General features: G+C 47.0%; 1 protein-coding gene across 10 annotated transcripts in view; it reads left to right on the forward strand.

The window, feature by feature from the left end:
- The window catches only part of SLMAP (sarcolemma associated protein), a 1,011,035-nt gene that overhangs the window by 758,887 nt on the left and 228,174 nt on the right, over nucleotides 1–23,974 (forward strand). For all 10 annotated transcript variants that reach the window (XM_085624675.1, XM_085624673.1, XM_085624676.1 and 7 more), the window contains one exon: nucleotides 751–825. In XM_085624675.1, the coding sequence (XP_085480801.1) occupies nucleotides 751–825 (75 nt within the window). The remainder of the gene's footprint in view (nucleotides 1–750; nucleotides 826–23,974) is intronic.

The following is a 23,974-nucleotide window of genomic DNA, read 5'->3' on the forward strand; positions in this document are numbered from 1 at the left end:
AACAGTATAGGATTTATGTATGTTATAGGTAGCTTCTCTTATTTGTCTTAATCTAAGGCTCCTTCATCTAAGTTTTACTGGCAAGAATCGTTCAAAGCTAAAGATTCTGCAAATGGAGTAGTATCCATTAGAAAAAAAGGCTCATTACCTTAGGTAATGTTGGTTATAATGGATGCTTTGATCCATTTTCAGATACTTTATTGGCCGTTAATCTCTTAATTAAAGGCCTCTGATGTCTGCTTAGCTGCAAAATTCTAGTTACAGAAATGGTGGCGAATGGTGTCGCATATGTACTTGTGTTATTCCAGGAATGAGCCGTTTCCCCAGATGCTGCTGCAATGTCTTGCTTTTCACTAGCATCCATGCATTTCAAAAACATTGAAACAAAAATAAGGGGTCTTAGCCTTCCTCATTGATATTTTTGAGATTATGACTGTCAAGAGGTTACAAATTATCCTGTCAACACAATGTTAAAACATGCATGACTAACCAAGATAAGGTAAAATCTTGGAAAGAAAAGCATCTCGGTTTCTAGGTCTGGCCTGTAGTAAAAGTGTGAAACCTTGCAATAGAAACATGGCTGTTCCTGATGGGTAATCAGTCTCAGTACTTGTTTGAGGTGTTCTGAACACGTCTATCTTACTGGGTTGAGCACCTTAAATGAAGTTAATAGCAATAAAATGATTTTCTATGCCTGTTTAAGTCAAGATAAATTAAGCCTAATTCTGATTTCGTTACTTTCATTGTTAGCACTGTTGGAAGAAGAAAGAAAGGCGTTCAGACAACAAGTTGAGGACTCTAATAAGAAAATACAACTTCTTCAAGGTATGGGATAACTAAGAATAAACCTTTCTTTCTCCCCAAGTGCTGAATGTCCCTTAAGGTTGAAGAAACTATTTGCACATGTGAATGAATGCTGATTCTGCCAGTATCCGCATGTTCCACATATTCTGTGCCGCTACTTGTATATGGCTTTGCTGAAACATTGATCTTAAATGATGTTTTTAATTAGTTGTGGTTACTAATTATCACCTCCGCTGAGCACATTGTTACACCACACAGTAATGAGAAGTTCTATATTTTTGGACTGCTTCAGAGCATAAAAAAATAGTAGCACTAGAATGTCTTAATCATTGATGTGTTCTGTCCTACAGCTTTGAAGCACACTCTACCCCAGCATTTAATGCATAAATATTTTCTCTCTACTTTGTCCAGTGTTTACTAGTTCCTGACACTACATAGTCACAAGGAAATGGATATTTTTTTCTTTCTACTATTTTGCACGTCACATTTTAGCAATGGTATATGCAGAGTGGCTAAAGATGTCCCCAGCATGTGATGCGAACCTCGACACAGGCTTAAATGCTCGTTTGATAACCCCCACGGGGTTCTAGATGTGCACAGGTAACCGATTTGAAGACTTCAGAAGTCCAATGGGTCAGATGAACATTTAAAACTGGTAGAAGGTATGGCTGGTGATGCCTCTGGGAGATCAGCCAATAGTTTAAATGTATCCAAAAAGGCTACCAAGATTTTTTAAATAGGAATACAAGGATTAATTTTGTATTTTTTTATATATGGCTTTGAGAACATATCTTATACAAATTAATGAATAGCACAACTGCAGTAAATTATTTACATTTTAAAAGCTTTCTATAGTGTGTTGTACTCCTGTCACCCAAAAAATTAAGCACGCATACTGCAACATGTGTAAATGAAATACCATAAAATTGTGACTAAACCAAATTTTTCTTTACGGTTTTAAAGCTCTGTGGGGCATAGGTGAACATTAAAATACAATGCCCCCCACACACACCAAGACCAGATTTTAGCCTCCTCGAAGAGAGTCCAAGTCCAGGTCCAACCCAGACAATACACAGGCTCTGTCGGCAGGTGGATGTTATTGTACAAGTTAATATGGTTTAGCCTTGTGCCATCCATGAATTAGAGACTGAGCAGTTGATAAAAGGGTCTATCTGCTTTATAGAAAACTGTTCTAGGATGTGCCCTAACTGAGAGGTAGATTACCAAACCTCCCATGGGTCTAACGGAAGAGGATGGAGTGGCAGCCACATGAAAAGTCTTAAAGCTGTTTAAACGTGATGGCGTTGTTACCCAGGTTTCTTGCAAACAAGCAATTGCAAAAGTCTCCATAAAATCGACCTACAAGACGTTATTGATTTTAAGCCACAGACCTGCCATTTTTCCAGAATAGAAACACCAGCTTCTGAGCCATAAAGTCTAGGGAAATATTGGGGGCCTGGGATAAGGATTCTGCAACACAAGGATTGAGAAAAGGATCACAGGAGCACCCCCTGTTATAGTTTGACATCCCACGGGGTATTTTGACGCTGCTCACGCTACCCACAACAAGTGACTCCTGCTGTGTAGACAAGATAGCTTTGAGTACAGTGCTACCAACACTCATTGCTCGTTTTACCCAGGGTTCGACTGAATTTAGCATTTGGTGTCCCAGAAATAAGGTGCAAGTATGGATTTCATGCCTTCCAGATCTCCTGTTTGCACCAGGGCCCCAGGCTACCATCCTCAGAAGCATTTTTCGAGAACTGCCATTAATATGAAAGTGAATGACTTGAAGATGCTCAGTCGTTCCTATACTGCTTAGCTACTCCTGCTACTCCTGCTCCTCTAAGAATGCCTCTATAGGTGGAATCAGGGTTCATAGAACTTGGATAAAGAGGGGGGTGTAGGAAAACATAGGGAGGTCTGAAAAGCAACCTCAATACACCAGTCAGAGAATTTGTCCCTGTACTACCACACCTGATTGGTGATTTCGTGAGTGGACCAAGAGATCACTGTTATGTCTCTACCCTGCATTGTGGGATGAGGCTTAAACTCCTCAAATTCAAGATCATTTGATGGTATATATTCAAGACCCACTAAGGTGCCAATCAATTTAAATATACTGCTCCTGTTGAGGATGTCATGATTGCTTTTAGACATGTAGCTAGGGATCAAACAAGTTCCTTCATGTGCAGGTGAGAACTGCTATTGCCTTCGGACCGACTAATGTTGACTCACCAGTGTATTGCTCAGTAGCCCTAGCATGGATCTCAAATCCCTTTTAGTGATATAGTCCATAATCAGTGGCTCATGCCGCAGGTCTTGAGACAGAGACAGGGACAAGGACAGCGAGTCCTGAACGCCTGTGACATAAGATAATAGGGGTCCAGCTACTAAGCCCATAGGGCAAACTAACTATGTAATGCTCGTCCAGATGGTAAAATTTAAAGCTGCTCCCTGCGTTTTAGCATGACTATAGTCGACTAGCCGGATATTTGACACAGCACCATCCAAAGGGATGGTGGAGTTGAGTTGAGGTCTGAGAGGAAGCAGAAAGGGCACTGTTGGCTTTGCCGGAGTAACGTGCCCAGAAATAGTTAGTGAAACAGGCTGCGTGTTTGAGCAAAACTGAGAAGAAGCCGGTGGGTTAAGAGTTGACTCTTGTTTGCAGTAGTCCGCCCTGGCTTGCAAGTGAGATGCCTTTGAGGTAACATTTGGCTGGAAATGTGATAGGCCTGCTTTCCCATTGGTGGCATATTCTCAATTAAAGAAGGAGCTGGACTGACTGACTGATGTAGCAACCCAAACAGTGGGACTTGATGTTGTCTGGATGGGTGAATCCTTTCTAGCTGTAGGATGACTAACTCGGTCACCCTGGTTCTTTCTTGCTTTTCTCTCCCTTTTTGAAAGCAACCTTTGAGATGCAGGGGTGCCAAATTCACCTGGCCTGGCGGTGGAGCAGTGCCTGTAGACCCAGGACTCATTGCTGCGTCACTGGGCTGGGTAGCCTCATTAGTACTCTCTGAACCCTTACCATTCAAAGGGGAGGTGTATGTGTTGATAGTAACATTTGCACCTCTGACATGGGCTCCTCCATACGTCCTAGGGAGGCAATATTCATTCTGGAGACTGGTACCTCTGACCTCCACCAGAATAGCAGAGAGTACTGATGGGACAGAGGAAAGGAGAACACGTGCAGTTGAGCATGAGCAGGTGTGGTAACTGGTTGCAGTATCAGCTTGCACTCTAAGGATCATTTTGTTATTATTGATGCCCATTACATAAACAGCTAGGATATTGAGGAGTTCCAGCTGGAGCTCCATTTTATCGGAATGAAGTTTAAGAGCTGAAGAAATTACGTCCAGGTTATGTAGTAGAGAGTCTCATAGAGATACAGCCTGGGGAGCAGAATGGGTAGTAGTCAAATTGCCCCACTCTTTTGCTTTCTACCGTGGACATGACACATTCTACTCTTTGGGGCGTGCTTTCAGCTTCTACAGCAAGGCTATCATCCCAACGTTGCATTCTCCCAAATATAGAGTAGGAGGTGATTCCCAAGTATTTCCTTTGGATTGATTCAAGGGGAATGATTTCGAATGGGCTTATGCTATTTGCTCTGTTAAATGCAGTTGATCAAAGTGTAATTTTATGGGAGTGAGCAACCGATTATAGTCCCCCAATGTCCCTCTCTTGGTAGTCCTGCTCAGTTTCAACTCAGGCATTCCAAAAGTGCTGAGGGAAATCGACTCCATCTCCTGTAACAAGAGCGAGTCAGCAGGCTCGTCACTGGTTACCTCCACCAAAACTGGGGCTACATCAATAACCTCCCTTGGCAGGTGTTTTTGTTCTGAAGCCGTGCTGGAAGATTGCTTGCAAAAATTGCCCTGTCTGTAGGATTGCCACCTTACGTGAGTAACAACAGCATCCCTCTATGAAGAACCTCAGATCCACTGGTATTTATGGGAAGCTCAGCGTGGGAACCACATGAATGCACTTTGGCTTGCGTAGTGAGTGACCTCGTATTTACCGGGCTAAGACCCTCCGCCACAAGGAGATTGGAAATCTTAACTTGCTTATTAGCTTGCTTGTTGTCTACTTATGGGCGAGCTGTGGGTTGTGGTGATTGCATACTACCAGTGTTCTTAACAGGCTATAAAAAGTCAGCAATTCTGCATTTTATTTTGGGAAGGAATGGTAATATTTTATCCATCCTGGATCAAGATGCCGATGACAGCCTCTCACTCCAGGGGCTTGTCATTTGGGGTGTCTGTTATGATTTTTGTTTTTAATTTTGCATCACCCCTTGCTGCTTTGTCTGCCAGCTGGCTTAATGGCCCCACGGACCGTAGCAAATCACATGGTACGCTCGCTCAGTTTCCCTTAGTTATTTCAGTTATGAACCTACTCCTCCTATGACAACCCTACTGGCCTTTTAAATAATATTTCTTTACCGGCAGGTGTCATTGTTCCCCCTAGTACTGCTGATTAGGGTTGGCCTTTGGGCCAGGAGATTAATGGAAAGTTACGGTGGAGTGCGGAGATATTTGACTGAGAGTTTGCCCAAGACTGCAACGTAGGTTCTTCCTATGAAGAAGCCTTGAAAGCTAGCAAGCTTGGAGAGTGAGCACTTCCTCATCTTCCCTGGTAGCAAGTAGATACGGCGACGGGGCACGAGCATGCCGAAAAATCCTTTGGTACCAGTAGGGTCAGTCAGAAGCTTCAAAACATCAAAGTACTGGCACATAACGGTCTTGGGTGAGGAGTGCTGTAAACAGGCTGGTGATCGCTTTTAAGAAAGGAATACACAAATATCTAAATGGAAGGCTGAGTCTGATGACCTGCTGTCTCCTTAAAAACAAAGCACGGGGGTGACCTAACGGATGCTTCCTTTCAATACAGGAGGCCCGCCAAATTCCTATGTGCACGCTGCCTCACAACCTCTTACTGCCCCACTCCCAACTCCGTCATCACATCTTCGCCTCTCCTCCTCACTTCGGGCTCACTGACACTCGCTGGAACATTGGAGCGTTGATGTGGCACTATGGTAGTTGGAATTTCCCATGTGCCTGGATGGCTGGGGTCAGCACTCTGTCACGTCTGAAAAAATTTGAAAACGTGTCTGTCAAGCTGGTTGGGCGACCAGCCGAAGACCCCCCTGAGCTGCCCAAGCTAACCCACTGCACTATGGTGTTAAGCCAACTTACTGATTCATGGGCAATTAGCTGATCCCCCTTTCCATCCGCAGCCACGTCGCTGTCCCCTCCCCTCCCCTCCCCTCCTACAACCACGGTCCAAGTCACAGAGGCAACAGGGAGAAGTTACGGAAACAGCAGCGGCCACTATGACCACAGCGGCATTATGCTCCTGCTTCGGCCACACCGACAAAGTAGCAGTGGGAGGCAAGTTGCTGTAGACCTGTCGTTGCCTATTCTTTTTAGTAATCTTGGCCAACGATATGATACCACAAGGTCCATGCCATGGCTTGTGAGGCTGGCCTGCAAACACGATGAGCTGATGCTAAAACGCCAAGTGGGGTGGGAGCTCACCCGACGCTGCAAGCTGCACCTGAACCTAGCCTGGTTGATTCTGCTGGGTCAGGGCTCGACCTTACTGCAGTGGCCTTATCACTGCTCCCCCTGCCCATATCTTAGTTCTGCCTTTGTGAGGCTTACCAAGTCCTTTCTAACTTGGATTCTCCAATTAATCTTGGGCCCATGGGGTTTGACTGTGGCTGCTGACTTCAGCTTCAGCACCCCTAAAGCACCCTGGGATGTTGTCAACCCCACGGCAGATAGACTACTTCAGGGTGATCACGATGCACTTGTTCAAGATATTTCCAACACCATCCGGAGAGCCTTTGGGCCCTCTTGGAGGCACAGGGGCTGCTAGTTGGACTTTGGCCCATGGGTTTGGCTCTAGTTGGTTTCCTGGTGTTGGCGCCCGGTCTATTCCTTCACTCCTGGACGAACGACTTTACCAGAGCTGCCCATGTTGGTAGCACCGCATCAGGTACCAGCACCCATATCAGATCCTAAACCGTGCACAGTACTGAACTCATCCCCAGTACTCCAGGAGGATAGAAGCAGTGTTCCGATTGGATTCAGACACAGTTCAATTACTTTAAAATATACCACATGACGATGAGAGGCGTATAACTTACTCCACCCTAGCAAACTGATCCTGGGCGTTACCTATGTCTGCATAACAACAATACAATTGACACTTCCCCTCAGAGAGAGCTGAGCTTCCCATTGGAATGCCTACTTCATGGTAATTGTCCTCTGAGCAATAGAAGTGCTAGACCTATGACCACCCTCCATATAAACCAAGGTATATCTTTTAGTAGAGATAATATAGCCTGGGCCTGCTCCTTTAAAGAACTTGGGAATCACAGAAGCCCATATGGAAACTTTAATGGTAAGCTGGTTTAAACTGTGTTTAGTCCTAGCTTTAAATTGCCCTGTGGCTAGTTGCATGCCACCCCTGGTGATCTGACCTTTCTGAACCAGTACCCGAATCCAGAGAGCTTGGTAGTGCAGGCATCTATCGTAAAGTGAATCCAAATGCATTACCTATTGTGCCTCCAGTCAGGGAATCAAAATGCATCATCACTTTTAGGAAAAGTCTTTTCTTTGCCAGCATGGCCTTACACTTTCTGAATACTGGGTGCCTACTGAATGATACACATATACCCTCTAACAGAGTAAAACGCCTTTGCTCAGACTATCCAAGACATACAAGATGCAGCCAAATATTTCTTCGGAGCTGGTCTAGTCACCCTGCATTGTGTCGAACATGCCATGGGCACCAGTTTGGTGCAATAATGCATGGCACTGGGTCGTGTTACAGGATTCTCTGGGGATGTGTTGGCATCCTTGATAGACATGCCATTCTATGGTTCTAAACTTTTAGATGAAAAGGTGATCCTGCATGGAATGCTTCAAGAACCGCCATGCTATGGCACGCTCCTTGAGTCTGAACTCTTTGGCTCACAAATACCACCAGCTGTACAGGAAGTTCAGAGGATACTCCAGGGGTTTTGCCTGCAACCATAGTTCGCACTCATAACCTGTGCAGCAGCCAGTGCGGCCCTTTCATGGCCCAAGGGACACGGTGATGGCAGAGGCAATGCTTACCACCGAGGACAGTAATCTTCCTCTTCACCGGTCATAATTGTGGCAGAGCCGCTTTGATTTCTCCTTCCATGGTTAATTTCTGCAGCGGGGGAAACTTGTTTCCTACCTGACTGTGTTATTGCATCAGCTTATTAGTTGTTGCAGATTGTTGATTGAGTCTATGTTGTACTCTTCTTATCCCCCGCTCCCCCCTCCTCTCATGGCTTTAACCAGTGAAGTGGATTGATTGAGTTTACTGGCTACTGCAGCTCATATCTGCCTTTGGAGAGTTGAGTCTTTGATAGCCTGGTTTCTCTAAGAAATCTGGTCTTGGAGCCAGTATGAACTTTTTAGAGAATAATGAAACTACCCTTTATATAAACGAGAGTAAGTCATATGCCTTCTTTTTTCACCATGGGAAACGCCCAGAGGCGAGTGAGTTTGGTCCACACTCCCTAAAGGTCGCTACACACACACATTCAAATATCTAGGCATACAAGTGTACAGAACCGCGCTGGTTCTCATAGAGGGTAACTTAGGTAAGGCTATCAGATCACCCCGGTCGCAGGTCACATTCTGGTCTTCCCTACCGCTCTCTGTGATGGGCCGAGTAGCGATCTAAAAAATGGTGGTCCTACCTTGTTTGTTATATTTCTTTACTAACTTACCAGTATTGATCCCGACTCCGCTTCTCAACTCGCTGAACACGATGCTATCTGATCTGATTTGGGGCAATGGCCGCCGTAGGGTGGGACTGGCTAAACTGCAGCTGGATACAGACAAGGGTGGACTGGGTGCCCCAGACTTCGGCGCGTACTTTTACTCGAGTCAACTGCAGTGGCTTTCGTATTGCCTGGCAGGGCGTAGCCTGCATGAGATAGATTATACTCCCGCTGACATAGACTGACGGGGGCTACACACACTACTTCTACTGACAGCTAGGATACCGACCGGTGCCCCGACACTCCTGCGCTTGCATACTGGAAAATATCCACTCATTACACGTGTAGCTGCCCTCCATACTCTGATAAAACACCACTCTTAGACATCCCTACCCCCACTGGCTTACTGACTAAACGACGACTTCTTGCCTGGACTGAGGGCGGAGTCACCACAGTGGGCGCTTCGTTCGATGCAGTCCTACAATGTGTGGAAGAACTGGGCTTCCACACAGGGAGGCACCCACGCGGCAAGAACTGGTCTATATGACCTACTTGATGGGAGAAGGCCGCCACCTCACTAAATGGCTCTACAAAGGCATTATAGCACACACTAGAATCCCATTGACGGATTTGCGCAATAGACGTTCCACGTATCTTGGCACAGAACTGACAGGCAAAGAATGGTGTATGATCTTAGAATACCCCAAGAAAATCCCACGTAATGCCAAATTTAAGTTTATTCAATATATGGTCCTACACAGGGCAGATCTCACCCCACACCGGCTGCAGCGCATATTCCCAACCACACAACATCAATGCCCCAGATGTAAGTTAGAAGACGCTGACTTACTCCACATGCTCTGGCTGTGACCTGTGCTCGCATCCTACTGGTCGGCAGTGGTTATAATGATCAAATCTGCAGTTGGGATCCCTGTTCCGAGCACGCCTGCTGTCTGCCTGCTGGAGTTGTCTCGACGCCCCAAGGCACAGAGGGTACAGCTTCGCTTTAGAGACCTAGCATTACTTATCGCCAAACGCTCCATTACGATGCAGTGGAAGTCAGTCACACCCCCACCACTCTATAGCTGGCACGGGGAGGTGGTGAGGTGGGGCGGCACGGAAAGTGCTGCAATCCGACGGGAGGAATTCCGTGGACTGCAAAAAAAGATAATCTCTCTGGACTGGGATACCATACTAGAAGCTTTCAAGTCCCTCGCACCGCCACCAGTCCCTGCAGTGCAGGATTAGTAGAAGCTTTACCATCCAGGCCCGTTCCAGCCTACAATGTTAACGGTTCATATGTCCTGCTGATCTAACACTGTACAGTATGTATATTGGAATGTTTGTGGGAAGAGCGGGTGCAGCTAGCGGAGCACTCTGACACAAAAGTTGATGTGGGATGGGCCAGACGAAGTTGGGGAAAGGAGGGAGGGATGGGTTAGTTTAATTAACTCATTACATGAATCTTCTTGCCACACTGCAGTACAGCAAGAAATGGACCACTTAGAGCTACCTCCAAACAATACAGTATATCAAGCACGGACACAACAGCAAATGTAATGCTGCTGTATACACACGGGGCTACCATTGTAACCTCAGCAGCCTTAATAATCCAGACTGTACTGCGAAATGTAATGTACCTAATATATTTGTTTATTTGGTAATGGCTGTTAATTTCTGAAGAAAAACAAAAACCTAATAAAATGCGTTATAGAAAAAATGAAACTACCCTATATTACTCCATAGCTAGTCACAATGCTTCAAGCTTCCTTTCCTGTGCACTTTACCCCAAACTGCTGACTCTCACCCTTGCCGAGTTATTACCCAGAAACTGCTGTTTATTGGCAATTTAAAGTTGAAGCCTGCCAACTAGTAGCTGCACCCCTATAGCTTAATAAGAAATGCCATGGTAGAAGGCTTATTACTTTATGTAATTTGCTGAACACTGCTGCTCACGTTTCCCCTGGGAGAGCAAAGCCTTTATGTTTTGTGTTCAATAAAGATGTTTGGTCTTCTGACCCTCTAAGCTATTTAGGGAAAAATCAACTACCCCCTAATTTGTTTTCTGAACGCAAAGAAGTGAATGTTTTAGATAAAAAGTGAGTCTCTATTCAGGGCATACCCCATGCTTGTATAAATATGTACTTTGCTAGAGAGAAATAATGGACAAGGTGGTAGGGGCATTTTAACACTGATGACATATGGCCTGACCTAATATGGCATTGCAAACTGGGTATTAAGTATACCCTTTCCCAACTTGACTCTCAGGGTAGTGAGGCAAGTAATTATAGGCTTTTCAGTGAGGAAAGGTGAGAGGCAGGAACCTAAAACTCTACAGTTGTGCAACAGAGAAAATAAAATACTGGCCAACCCAATGCTTTAATCCTACACCAGGAAGAAGCACCACACAAAATAAGATATATCAGACACAGGGCCCTAAAACAGACACTAGTGGATTATAATCAGCTACTCAGAATATAACAAGACACAGTTGTAAGCTTACTATGTATTATTTGAACATCTTTCCTTGATCCACTAGCCACAGGTCAGTTTGCTTATGTCCCACTACTTAAGAGTTCTCTTCGGGTTGATTTCCTAATTAGAAATCAATCTTCCGCTTAATTATTGGTAGAATTAGGATGTCCATTTTTAATGCACGTGCATTTTACATGCTACAATGACACTCTGGCTTCGAGTATGAGGTCTTCTGTAAAAGTAGCACAGGAGGTCCTGCTCACAGTTCACCAGCAGCGCAGGTAGACGTAGTCCCTCCTTTTCTATGGCAGTAGTAGAGGACGCCACAGCTCCAGTAGATAGCAGCAAAGATGCAACTAGTCCCACCTCTCAAACAACAAGGAACCAGTAACCTCCTATCCACCCCCCCAAACCTCACCACACCCCCTGTTGGTGATCTCAAGTCATCCTACTTCAATATCAGTATCTGGTAGTCAGCACAAGAATGTCTTCTGCTGCTGGTGGGTTGCAACATCGTAGGCTTGCGCTTGTCCCGTCAGGCTTTTCACATTACTTGTATTCAATAGCTTACGGGAAGTCTGGAACACCCATTCAGAGATGTGGGTCAGCACAGATCACACTCCCTGTACTCAGTCTTCTCTTCAGGGCTGTCACACGCTCCAGTCTCGGTTGTCTCCCTACAGTACTAGGCGCACACTCCCTTCTCAGCGGACTAGGCAGGCTCCAAAGCACCAGGCAGAAGCACAGTTCTTCCAACAAGAGATTAGCTACCAAAGATACCAGCTTTTGATTTTTAGTAGTCCTTCAAGTGCTCTTTAGAGCATTCCCTCCCTTGGTCTTGAAGAACTTGGCATTAGAACCATGTGGGAATATTTGAGCATCATTTTTATAGTCATTTTCCAGACAGGGGATTTGGAGGACACTGCCTGTGTCCTGGAATGTGTTTGAGACAGTTCATTTTCAAAGGTGCCGTCTTCTGGAGTCAGTTTTTATTGTAGATGATGACTCCCGGCAGAGATGGTTGATGCTGCCTCCCAACTGGCTAAAACACACTGAAGGGAAAAGATGCTGCATGTGGCTTTCACCAGCCTTTCCTTTTGAAGTAGTACTCTGGAAAGGGACGGAAAAGTGGAAGGCCCTGCCTAGAGGATTCCCTCCGCATAAGACTTCCTACCTATCCACAACCTTCAGCAGCCAATTTGCAGTTCTCCGAAAGTGTTGACTTGCAGGCCATTGCTAACATAATTCTTGCTGCATTTATAAAGCAGCCTTGTAACCATCCTCCCACACTTCAGTGTCTGGGACTACCCCCTACTTCTCTGCATTTCACTTTCTCTGTCTTGGAAGACTATACCACTATCTTCATCTTATGCTAGACCTTTACCAGAGTATTCAAAATTTATTCCACTGTTCTGCACCATAGAATTCTTACAGATAGTCATAAACAGTCTCAACTGCTTACGGAGACCCTGGAACACTTCTATATTTATACATTATTCTGACATTGGAGGCAAATTCCTGTGTCGATCAGTGCAACATCTAGTTGTTGAAATTTGCTACATCGAACACTGCAGAGAAAAGTGTTAGGTCAAAAGTGCACAAGCTGCTTTCAGCATACTCTGTAGCTTTAGGAAACCAGCAGCTTCCATTACCCAGCATGCACTGCACTGGCAGTTTGCCTCACAGCCAGTCTTCCATTCCAGGTCATGCTGACTGGATCTCTGAACACTGAGTTTTTTCAACTCTGTTTCTTGAGATTATTTTTTCATCTTTACTTGACATCTTAAAATGACAGTTTCAGTTTGTTTTAACACCTTCAGGGAATATTGTTTCTTCGAACGCCTTCAACGTTTGTGGCCTACTCCTTCTATTGAAGAGGAGGGGGGCTTTGGCAGGGTTTAGGGGGAGCAAACACTTATTTCCTGTCCACCCTGATGTGTGCCCTTATTTTATTTATTTAATAATTAGGGTCAGTTGGCAATCTGTTCGTTGTAAGCAAAATGTTTTTTTTTTTTTTAATTTAAATTGCAAAAGCATTTTGGTGCTGCGATGAGGAGAGCAACACCCTAAAGAATGAACCGAGTTAGACAAAAAAGTGCATTCCATTATCTCCTACTGCCATCATTTCTGCTAAAGACTGCACTGGCTATAATTAGAAACTGAGACCGTAGATAGCTGAAGTATGTACAGCAAGGAACTATGTAGCTGTGTTTAGTGTAGTCAGAGAATGCTTCGAAACAGGTTTTTTGTATTTTTAAAGTCAAAGCCTACCAGACAGCGCAGCTATAGAAACGTATCTAAGGAAAAATAGCTATTTGACATTGGTAGTGTGAGGATGCATCTCATCCAATCAAAAGATGATGAGACCAAAACGCTTTGCCTTTGTCACCCCGAGTGGAAAGGGTATGCCCAGACGTGGGTCCCTTGCTCTCCATGCCACTGAAATCAAGGTATCCTGGCTGAAGAGGGTTAAAACCCCGAAACCGGTCCTAGGATGCTTGTTTCCAGTCCAGGGAGGACCTGGCTTGGCAGTTCGGTCTGGACTGTTCCCATGAGGCACAGGGTCAAGACTGATTTGCATATGGCTGGGTTCAAACTGGAACGGCATGGTGAGCAAAAAAACGATGGATTCAGGCACAGATCTCTGTACTGGGGTGAATGTATAACATTGTTCTGCATTCTGTCCATCAACTGTTATATTTGCATTTAATCATGTGATCAACACAAGAATGGAAGGACATCATGGAATCAGAAGTAGGGAACTGAAAAGCAGTGGAATCATGACTTTGTTTTCTTAGTTTCTTATCAGAAACAATCCAGGTGTATATTTTTTTCAGATTCTGCACCTGCTGTCACAGGGGGGTGTAATTGACCCAGCGCTGTCTGTTTGCTCATTGTTTTCATGTTAAGCATTTTTTTTTATCTGCTTTTAATCTGTTTTTAAATTGCTGCGGGGAATTACATTGTTGGAGGCAAGTACGTTTTGCAGTTGGGAATAGAACATTTTCTAGCATATGCAACAAGAATTTTAAAATTCGATTAAGGTCACGGAGCTAAAGATTATGCTTCTCAATCTTTACTACTCAAAACACAGCAAACCATGAACAAGCAGAAAAAAAAACAACTACTTGCGTCATGAGGCTTAGACCCACGCCTGTTCATCAACCCAGCAATAGTATCTAGGCATAACATACAAAATAGAGAGGTACCAACTTTCCTGCCTCTTTCTTTGCGAAAAAATGCAGTCCAACCATTAAGAGAACTATGTCCATTAAAGTAACAAAAGAACTGTTCAAATGACACTCAACGGAAAGTCACCAAAGTCCAGAGAACCACAGACGTCACTCCTGGAAATGATTCCATAGTACTCCAACCAGAGCCTTGAACGCAGTCCACAGAAAACAGCAAGCCTAAGGTGCTTCAGTTTTGCGCTGGTTCGGATCATGAAAACAAAAGTAAGAAACTAATCCAATCTCAACCCTTACTGAATCAAAAGGGCAGGAAAAGCATTAACAGGCTATTAAATAACAGGCACATCAAAGCAATGATACCATACAGCTTACCGGTCCCAACAGGTGGGATAATCCTTGCCTCTCTGTCCTTAATAAAAGTAGAATCTAACATTTTTGTTGCATATGCTAGAAAATGTTCTATTCTATGTCAGGACTGGAACAACCACAAAAGAAGAGGCATGTACAACAATCATGTACTAAACATCTTAAAGACGGAGCCAGAAGACCAATCAGCAGCACGAAGAATATCTAATAGCCTCAAATGCTTTGGACGGCCTGACTCCCCTAGCTAGGTGAGCACCATACCTGGAGACATCAATGCCAGCTTCCAACAAGACCCAGTAGACCTAGCGGGCCAAGGTCGTTTCCGAAACCAGACGGAAAGATTTCTGAATAGCCAACAAGAGAGTACCCAGAGGATCAGCCCGTTGCTATATAATGCGGTCTTAATAAACTGTTAAACACTTTATTACACAGAACTTAGCATTTTTGGGAAAAGCTGGCTTGTCAATGGGCCGGGACATAGACTTTGTCCTCTTTGAAAAAAGAAACAAAACACCTTCTGAATAAAGCATCCTACCTGCAAGATCCAGGGCTCTTACACCCGACACTCATCAACACGAAATCAAACATAAAAGCAAAGTCATCTTTGCGAAAAGTTTTTTCAATGATAAGTCAGAATTGTCTGACGATGACTCCAGTAATGACGGCACATTATTTATGTCCCACAACTGGAACTAACCAGACCTTAGAGGGTTTCCCACCCTGATAGCTTTTAACAACTTACACAACAGAGGATGAATACTTACCAGCTTTCCATTAATGAGGTAATGATCAGAAAACAAAGTCGACCCAAATTATTATTACAGATCTGTAACAATATCCAGATTCAGCACATTTAGAAAGAAAATTCAAAACATCTTTTAGTTCGGATCCCACTGGATCGACCTCCCATTGAAGGCATCAACCCACCCATCTCTTCCATGCAGAAGAATATCTTTTGCGGGTGGAAGGAGCCCAAGCCTGGTGTATAAAAACGGCAGCCACTGCTGAAATGCCCACAATTCGGCCATGTCTCCTGATATCTTCCAAGCCAACAGAGTTAACTGGTCTTGACAAAGAGGAGGATGGGAGGAGCCCACAAAATTTAAAAGAAGGAGCATGGGAAGGGCTCTTGACATGTCCAGACGGGTCGGAAACCAAGGTTGTGTCTTCCACAACGGTGTAATCAGAACTAGTGATGCCAACTGTCGACTGACTTGTACCGTGACTCTTGGAATCCTGGTAAAAGGCGGGAACACACAGTTCACATGTCCTGTCCAATTCTGCAGAAAGACATCCGTCGCCAGGACCATTGGATCTGGTCTTCAACTGCTAATATCCTTCAGTTGCCCAGTCAAGTGAAAAGCAAAAAGGTCCTCCTGACATGGTCCGAGGGACAACATATGCCTTTGGAAGATACGGGGATGGAGTTTTCAATCACTGTAATCTGCCAGGAATCTGGAAATCCAATCCTCCACTATATTGTCTTTTCCCCAGGAGGAATTCCGCCAGAACCATTATCTTCTGGGAAAGGTAAAAGTGCCAAAACTCCCTGGCTATGTACCCAAGATCTGGTTCCCACCAACCTATTGATGTATCGAATGGCAAAAACATTGTCCCGTCAGTTGGAGGATGCAGCAATTGCTCTTTACAGGAGAAAGGGACTTTATAGCGATGTAGCCTGCCAGAAGCTCTAAACAATTTATGTCTAGTCACAGTTCCTCAGACGACCATGGACCACAAGTAGAAAAATCTCCTCATCTTGCTCCCCAGTGACTGACGTTGGATTCAATTACGTTAAGGCAGTCTCTGAAAATAGCCTTGCCATTCCACACATAGATGTGTATGAGCCACCACTGAAGTTCTCCTGGGCTTCTGGGAACAACGAAACCAGGTGATTGTAACTGAACACCTGTTGTAAGTTATGGACCTTCAACCGTTGAAGAACCCTGTAGTGCAAGGAGTCTGGGAAACACTGCTTGAATCGAAGAAGCTAGCAATCCTACAATCTGAGCCTGGGATCTCAAAGACACAATCTGTTTGGACAGAGTAGACCTCAATTCCCGTTTGAGGGATTTCACTTTAAGAGGTGGAATCAAAGTTGGGCCTTAACAGAATTCCCCTCCAACCCCAAGAATTCTATTTGTTGGGAGGGGGTCATCATGGATTTTTGAGAGTTGATCACAAACCCCTACTCCTGGAACAGGGACACTGCCCAAGACAGATGTGTTAGCAGTTGATTTGTGTCTTGTGCTAAGAGAATCATGTCTTCTAGATAGACTATCATTCGAAACCCCATTTCCCTCAAGTGTTTTACCCCAGGTTTCAGTAGTTTGGTGAACACCCAGTGAGCTGACGAGACACCGAATGGAAGGGACCGATATTCGTACTACTGACCTTTCCATCGTAATTAAAGACCCTGTCTGTGAGAGAGAGAAAAATGGGAGCTAACAGGTAGGCATCCTTAAGATTGAGAATAACCATCAAGTCTCTTTCTAGAAGCAGATCCCTTAGCAGAGGGATAACCTCCATCTTGAAATGGCAATAAACCACAAGAGGTTGAATACTCTTGAGGTTAGGACTCAGGATCTGACCGCCACCCTTCTTCTGAACCAGAAACACATTGCTGCAGACACCCTGTGGATGAGGGGACGTTGGGACGATGGCTTGTTTTGACAAAGGCTCTAGAATTTCAGAGTCTATAAAAAACATGTTTTGTTGGGGAGAAAATTAGAGGAGGAGGAAGAAAGGGTTGAACGGGAGTGAGAGACAGTTCTATACGGTAGCTTTGAACCGTATCTAACACCTAACAATCCAATGAGTTGTGAAGAAAATGGCATAACCCACATCCCAGAGGAAGAGCCGAAAGAGAAGAAGAGTTCATTGCCTGTAGATTGATTGTCGGAGGATCGATAGATAGCCCCTGTTGATGCCACAGTTAAATCTACCTTCGTAGCCCCAGGATCAAGTGCGGTAAAAGCTTGTCTGGGCTGGGTGTTGAACATAGCCTCTGCGTCTGGGATTGAAACCTCTTGGAAGACCTTGTTGGTTGAAGTGGCCTGCTGAGCGTCCTCTAACACGACCAGCCCTGCCAAAAAGGGGGTTGAACACCCTATTCAAGGATTATTGGGACTTTTCAAGAGACGTGAAAGTGTTCACAAATTTTGCGATGTCTTTTACGAAATGATCTCCAAATAATTGCCCCACAGCCAGAGGGCCTGGCTCAGCAGAATTGAGGGTTAATCCTCGGCAGCACAGATTTGCGGCGCTCTGAGGCCAGATCGCTGTTAGCATTACACAGGAGACAGATTACTTGCTGCGTCCACCCAGCAAGAACCTCCGAGTGGATGGGGGCACCTGTCTATTGTCCATGGAGGGCCAGTTCAAGAATCTTAGCCAAGTGGCCGGAGACATCAAGAAGTTTATCCTGACAAGCCTGGAAGGCTTTTTCAATACCTTTCTGCAGGTCCTTCTTGAACTTGTTTTCGGAAGGCCAGCATAGAGGCATCTGTGTCAGAGGTGAGAGCAGTCTTGTGAGGGAGGTCAGGCATAGGTCATTAGGACTTAAGCTGGGATGGGACTTTTCTCGAATCCTCTGCGGAGGTGTTGTTGCATATAGTCAGGAGGAGCAGGGGTCCAATCGGAGGATCTGGGGTGGTCAGTCTTTGAAGGGTCAGATGTAAATGAAGTAGGAAGGAAAGGGGTGTGTGAACGCTTGCATTTCTTAGTGCTTTAAGGAGCCTGGGACTTGTGAGAAGATGAGTTGGCATCCATGTCAGTAGTATGGAAGTTGGCAGGGAGAAGGGGAAGAACAGGGTGAGCTCCTGCACTGTAAGCATGATCAGTCAACACTCCTTGGGCCATTTCAATAATAGTATCTTAAAGGGGCCAAGAGGGTTCTGTGGAGGAGATAGAAGGGGGAAGGCACCTCCAGATGAGGAAGGGGCGGAGGCGCAGCTCGCAAAATCATAAAGACGTTTTGAAATGGGTTACAGTGTCATGCTGAGGGTTGTATCAAGGGATTTTTGAACTCTTAAAAATAACTTCCTCATCATAATAATGCTTATCTTTGTTTAGATTTCATGGCCATGATCAGATGTCTCATAGTCAGACATGGTCACTGGACGGTAAATATCCTCGCAATCAAAATTCCCAGAAGGAAGCAATGATCTTCCAGATATGCACAGGAAGGAAGGAGTTATGAGACCCTGGTAACAAAATTATTACAGCCCTGGCCAGCTCAGTGGATCAGGACGTCAATGGGAGCAAATAACTAGCAGAAGGACACCTAGTAACAGTCCAAAAATTTGAAAGGTTTAAAGCAGGGAGAAAAACCCTTCAATTAGCCATTCATTCAGTGAATAAAAGTGCACCAAGTGACTCCAATGCCTGCAGGTATCCCTACTACCGGCGCACTCGGCACTTGAAAGTAGGGACTGGCGTCACGTTTGAACTACCTTACCAGTTGAATAAGTACTGAAAGGGATACTGAATTACACTAAGAAAGGATTGCAGACTTTTATCGCTACGTGTGACGCCGCCACACCAGAAACCATTGGCGGTTTGGAACTATCACTGCTAATTAAATACTACAATCAAGCAGGAAATAGCCTTGGAAAAAGTCGCGGGACTACATTCCCTTGTAGCGACGAAACACGTGTTGGCTTATGGCTGGTATGAACTACTGAGAAGACTGGCAACTAATAAAGGAACAACCAAGAAGGAGAAAAAAAGACTAATTCATTCTTTGTACATTTGGTTTAATCTTTTGTGAAAACACGCTATACCTTTAAGCATCTATAATTAGCACGTGTGCTAGGGACTGTTTTCTATTTGTATTGGGTCGAGGCACATGATTCTGGGTAGTAAGGTGGTTCTTCCCACCTTTTAGCACCGTCAATCACTTAGTTCAGGATAAAAATATACATGTGAACTTTCCCTGTGGCGCCCTTACCTAAAATAAATACCACCGTTTACAGCGTTTCATCCCTACTATTGAAGACCGGTGAGGTAATTGGGAAGTTGCCGAGCGCAAGAGAAACGCTCCGGCAAGCGCTCCCAGGGAAATGGGTGTGTGGCCAAATTTGCTTTCACACACAACCTTGCTCCCAGGAGGGGCCTGCCGCTTACACTGCGGCTGCACGGACACGCTGGACGGGAGAAAGGAAAGTAAATAAAAGGCAAACAATGGGGAAAAAGGGCACAGCATGCACCACAGGAGTGTAAAGAGAGCAAAGCGAAGAGCAGTCGAGCTACTGGAACGGGTACTTAGCACCGGAGTGAAAACCTGGAAGGAAAAACGGGCCCATTAACAAATAATACAATGCTGGAAACACAAAAGTCAGAAAAACACAATAAACAAATTAAGCAAAGTAATAAAGAATCCACAAGTGAATCAAAATAGAGAGGGACTGTAATAGACCTGCAATGGTGGCTATCAAACCGCGATTGGTTGAGTCAGACCCCTCTCTTTTCCCCATCCAGACGTTACAGTAGTGACGGATGCATCCCTTCTCGGATGGGGCGCCATCTGGGAGAGGTGGAGATCAGAGGACTCCTGTTTCGGACGAAGGCACGGCTCCATATAAACCTGTTGGCGCTTTGGGCGATCTGGCTGGCACTGAAAGCCTTGTTGCCGTCCATCAAGGGGAGGCTAGTTTAGGCGTTCACTGACAACACGACTGCCCTATGGTACTGCAACAAGCAAGGCTGGGTGGGGTTGTGGACCCTGTGTCAAGAGGGTTGCGTCTCTGGACTTGGCTGGAACAGCAGGGCATTTCCCTGGTGGTTCAGCATCTGGCCAGTTCTCTGAACACCAGAGCGGACAAAATCACCCGAAGGTGCCTAGCGGACCACGAGTGGCGTCTCCATCCGGAGGTGGCGCAAGGACTCTTTCAGCAGTGGTGAGAGCCTTGGTTAGATCTGTTCGCTGCCATAGAGAACGCGCAATCAGCAGTTTTGCGCACTAGAGTTTCCAAGGTGGCTCTTGCTCAACAATGCTTTTTGTCACGTGTAGAGCTCTGGCCTCCTGTATGCCTTTCTGCACATACCACTCTTACTCAAGAAGATCAGGAGCGACCGGGCGCACGTCATTCTTGTGGCTCCGGACTGGGTACAAGGAGTCTGAAATCCCGAGCTTCTGGAAATGAGCATCAATCCTCAGATATGGCTGCTCCTTCGGAAGATCTCCTGTCGCAGCAGCAGGGGAGGGTTCTTCACCCGAACCTGTCCACTCCGCCTCCTTCAGTGGAGATTAGAGCTTTCGACCTTCCTCCCAAAGGCCGTGAGGTTATTCTGGAAGGCAGGCGTCCCTTCACAAAGTCGGTATACGCCTACCGATGGTCCATATTTTGTAAATATTTTACTGAACGGTCTATTGACCCCCTATCTGCATCTTTATCTGATATCCTGCATTCATACTTTCTTTGGCCCAGCAGAGCTCTGCTCTGGACACCTTGCAGGGCTTTTTTGGCCTTTTCCTCTTTTCTTCAGCTATCTGATCAGCCTTCTCTTTTTAAATCCCCTCTGGAGCAGAGACTCTTGAAGGAGTTAACCCACTTGTTTCCCCCTTCACCATTTATTATGCCACAGCGGGGCCTTAATTTGGTTCTCACCTTTCAAATGTGTGCGCTGTTTGAGCCCCTGCACAGCTGCTCTCTAAGGTTCCTCACCATCAATACAGCCTTCTTAGTGGCAATACCTCTGCCAGTAGGGTGAGCGAATCCCACGCACGATCAGCACAGCCTCCTTACCTGACGGTCTTTCCAGATAAAGTGGTGCTCCCCACAAGGGCATCTTTTCTACCTAAGGTGGTAACACCCTTTCATATGGGGCAGTTTGTTACTCCACACACTTTCTATGCACCTCCGCCCCCTTCCAAGGAAGAGGATTGTCTCCATCGTCTGGACCCAAAAAGAGAATTATGGTTCTGCCTCGATCGAACCAAAGAGTTCTGGGTTGATGTCCAACTCTTTATAGGGTACCTGGGTGCAGAGAAAGGGTGTGCTGTCCAAAAGAGGACTATATCCCGCTTGGTTACCCTCTGTATCAAAATCTGTTACGCCTTAGTGAAGATGGATCCCCCTGAAGGGCTTATAGACCATTCCTCTAGGGCAAAAGTGGCCACCACAGCTCTCGGGCGTGGTGCTGTTTTGTATATCTGCCAAGTTGCCACGTGGGCATCTCTGCACACATTTGCCAGACACTACTGCCTGTATTCCCAGATCTGAAAGAAACACGTTAGTTAGATTCCTCACCTTAGAATATCCCCAGGCGTCAGACTGGATCCGGAAGATTTTTCGTCAGCAATACCCCTTGCGCGTCGCTAGGCGTCGTCTGCGGCTCCGCGTCCGTCGTCGGCGTCGTGCGCCGGGATGACGTCGTCGGAGTACTTAGACGCCGCCCTCGCGCGCTGACGTCAGTTCTTCTTTTTTCCGCGCCAGTAAGCGCAGATCCGGGAGAGCTACCCCTTTTAGTCTTTTTTGACTAAATCTTTTTGATCATTTTTGATCCCTGTCTGTCGACATCTGGTGCCGGTAGGATGCCTGGGTTCAAGGCTTGTGAAGACTGTCATCGACTGATGTCGGTGACCGATCACCACCGCCGGTGCCTCTATTGCTTAGGCCTCGACCACGACGCGGAGTCGTGCAACGACTGCCAGGCCCTGACTTCGAAGGCTAGGCGGGAGCGGTCCCGCAAGCTTCTCGAGCTTCGCCACTCGGCTCCGCGTCGTGCGCGATCCCGGTCCAGGAGGAGGTCCATGGATCGCTCGCGGAGCCCTAGCCGACGCCACCATCGATCGTCTGGCTCCAAGTCGTCGGGTAAGTCCAAACACTCAAAGAAGTCCAAGAGGCGACATCGCTCTTCGGACTCCCCTCGCCGGTCGCGCGACTCGGCCGAGGGTCCAAGTGGTTCCACCCCCGCGGCTCCGGCGGAGCCGCAGGTGCCGCGTCCGCCCCCATACCTTCCGGTCCCTGGGGCTGACGCGGCGCCGGCGGAGATCAGTGCCTTCCTCTCGGCCATGAGGAGCCTGGCCCCGCCGTCGACGCCCGCTGGCGCGCCTTCGGGCCCCGCGGACTCGACTGGGCGACCTCGCGTGCCGGCGGCTCCGGCCCCGGCGCCGTCGACGACTCCGGTCTCGACGCCGCAGGTCCCCGCGGGGCCCATGCCTGGGCCCCAGTCGACGCCGGTTGACCTTGTCACTCCTCCACCGGCGCCGACGCCTGAACCACCGACGCCGTCACCGGCGCCGCCGACGCCGACGCCTGTGACGCCGACGCCCCAGTTTAGCCCTCATCCGGACCCGACGCCGGCACGGCGTCCGCCGACGCCGCATCCGACGCCGCTAGAGACCTACCATCTCTACAGTCCGGTTCCGATCATTCCTCCTGTTTATCAGGAATCGGAAGAAGGGGGCGACTGGGAGGGGTTCGAGGACCCTCTGGCTGTTCAGTCACAGCTTTCTCAGGACTGGGCAGATGAGCTGGGGGAGGCCAGCGGGCTGGACACCTCGCCAGACGCTGGATTCACTTCTCCTCCGACCGTGGCTTCGGAGGAGGGTGCAGCATTTTCTGTGGTGCTGCGCAAGGCGGCTGAGGCCCTTGGGCTCGAGTTGCCTGCCGTGGCTGTGAGGACCAACATCCTCACTGAGGTGCTTCAAACCTCAGCAAGCTCCACTGAGCCTCTGCTGCCGTTTAACGAGGCCCTCACTGACGTTCTGCAGGGCACCTGGTCCAAGCCCTCCACAGTTCCTCCTGTGGATAGGAACGTTGCCAGGCGCCACCGCCCTGCTCCGGGCGACCCCAGCTTCCTGTCCCAACACCCCACCCCCGAGAGTCTGGTTATCCAGGCCTCTACTTCCCAATCCTCCTTCCCGACTGCTCCGCCGGACCGGGATTCCAAGAGACTCGAGCAGTTTGGCAAGAAACTGTTCTCGTCCCTTAGTTTGGGCCTGCGGTCTTTAAATACCGCCTGTCTCTTGGACCGTTATTCCCATTCTCTGTGGGATACGGTGGAGGACGTGCTGCCCCTGTGTCCGGAGGAGGTCCGGACGCGTCTTTCCCAGGCTCTGGCCGATGGGAGGGATGCAGCACGGCACGCCATAAGATGTGGGCTTGACACCACGGACTCGCTAGGTCGGGCGATTTCCACCACGGTGGCGCTCCGCCGCCACGCCTGGATGCGGTCCACGTCCTTTTCCGGGGATGTCCAGAACACCCTCATGGACATGCCCTTTGATGGCACTCGCCTGTTTGGTGAGAAGGCGGACAGTGCGCTGAACCGCTTTAAGGACTCCCGGGCTACGGCCAAGTCCTTGGGCCTCTCGGCTCCGCGGGCGCACACCTCCGCTTTTCGCCCCTTTCGT

This window comes from Triturus cristatus, chromosome 9, assembly GCF_964204655.1.
Source record: "Triturus cristatus chromosome 9, aTriCri1.1, whole genome shotgun sequence".
In the NCBI taxonomy this organism is placed as follows: Eukaryota; Metazoa; Chordata; class Amphibia; order Caudata; family Salamandridae; genus Triturus; species Triturus cristatus.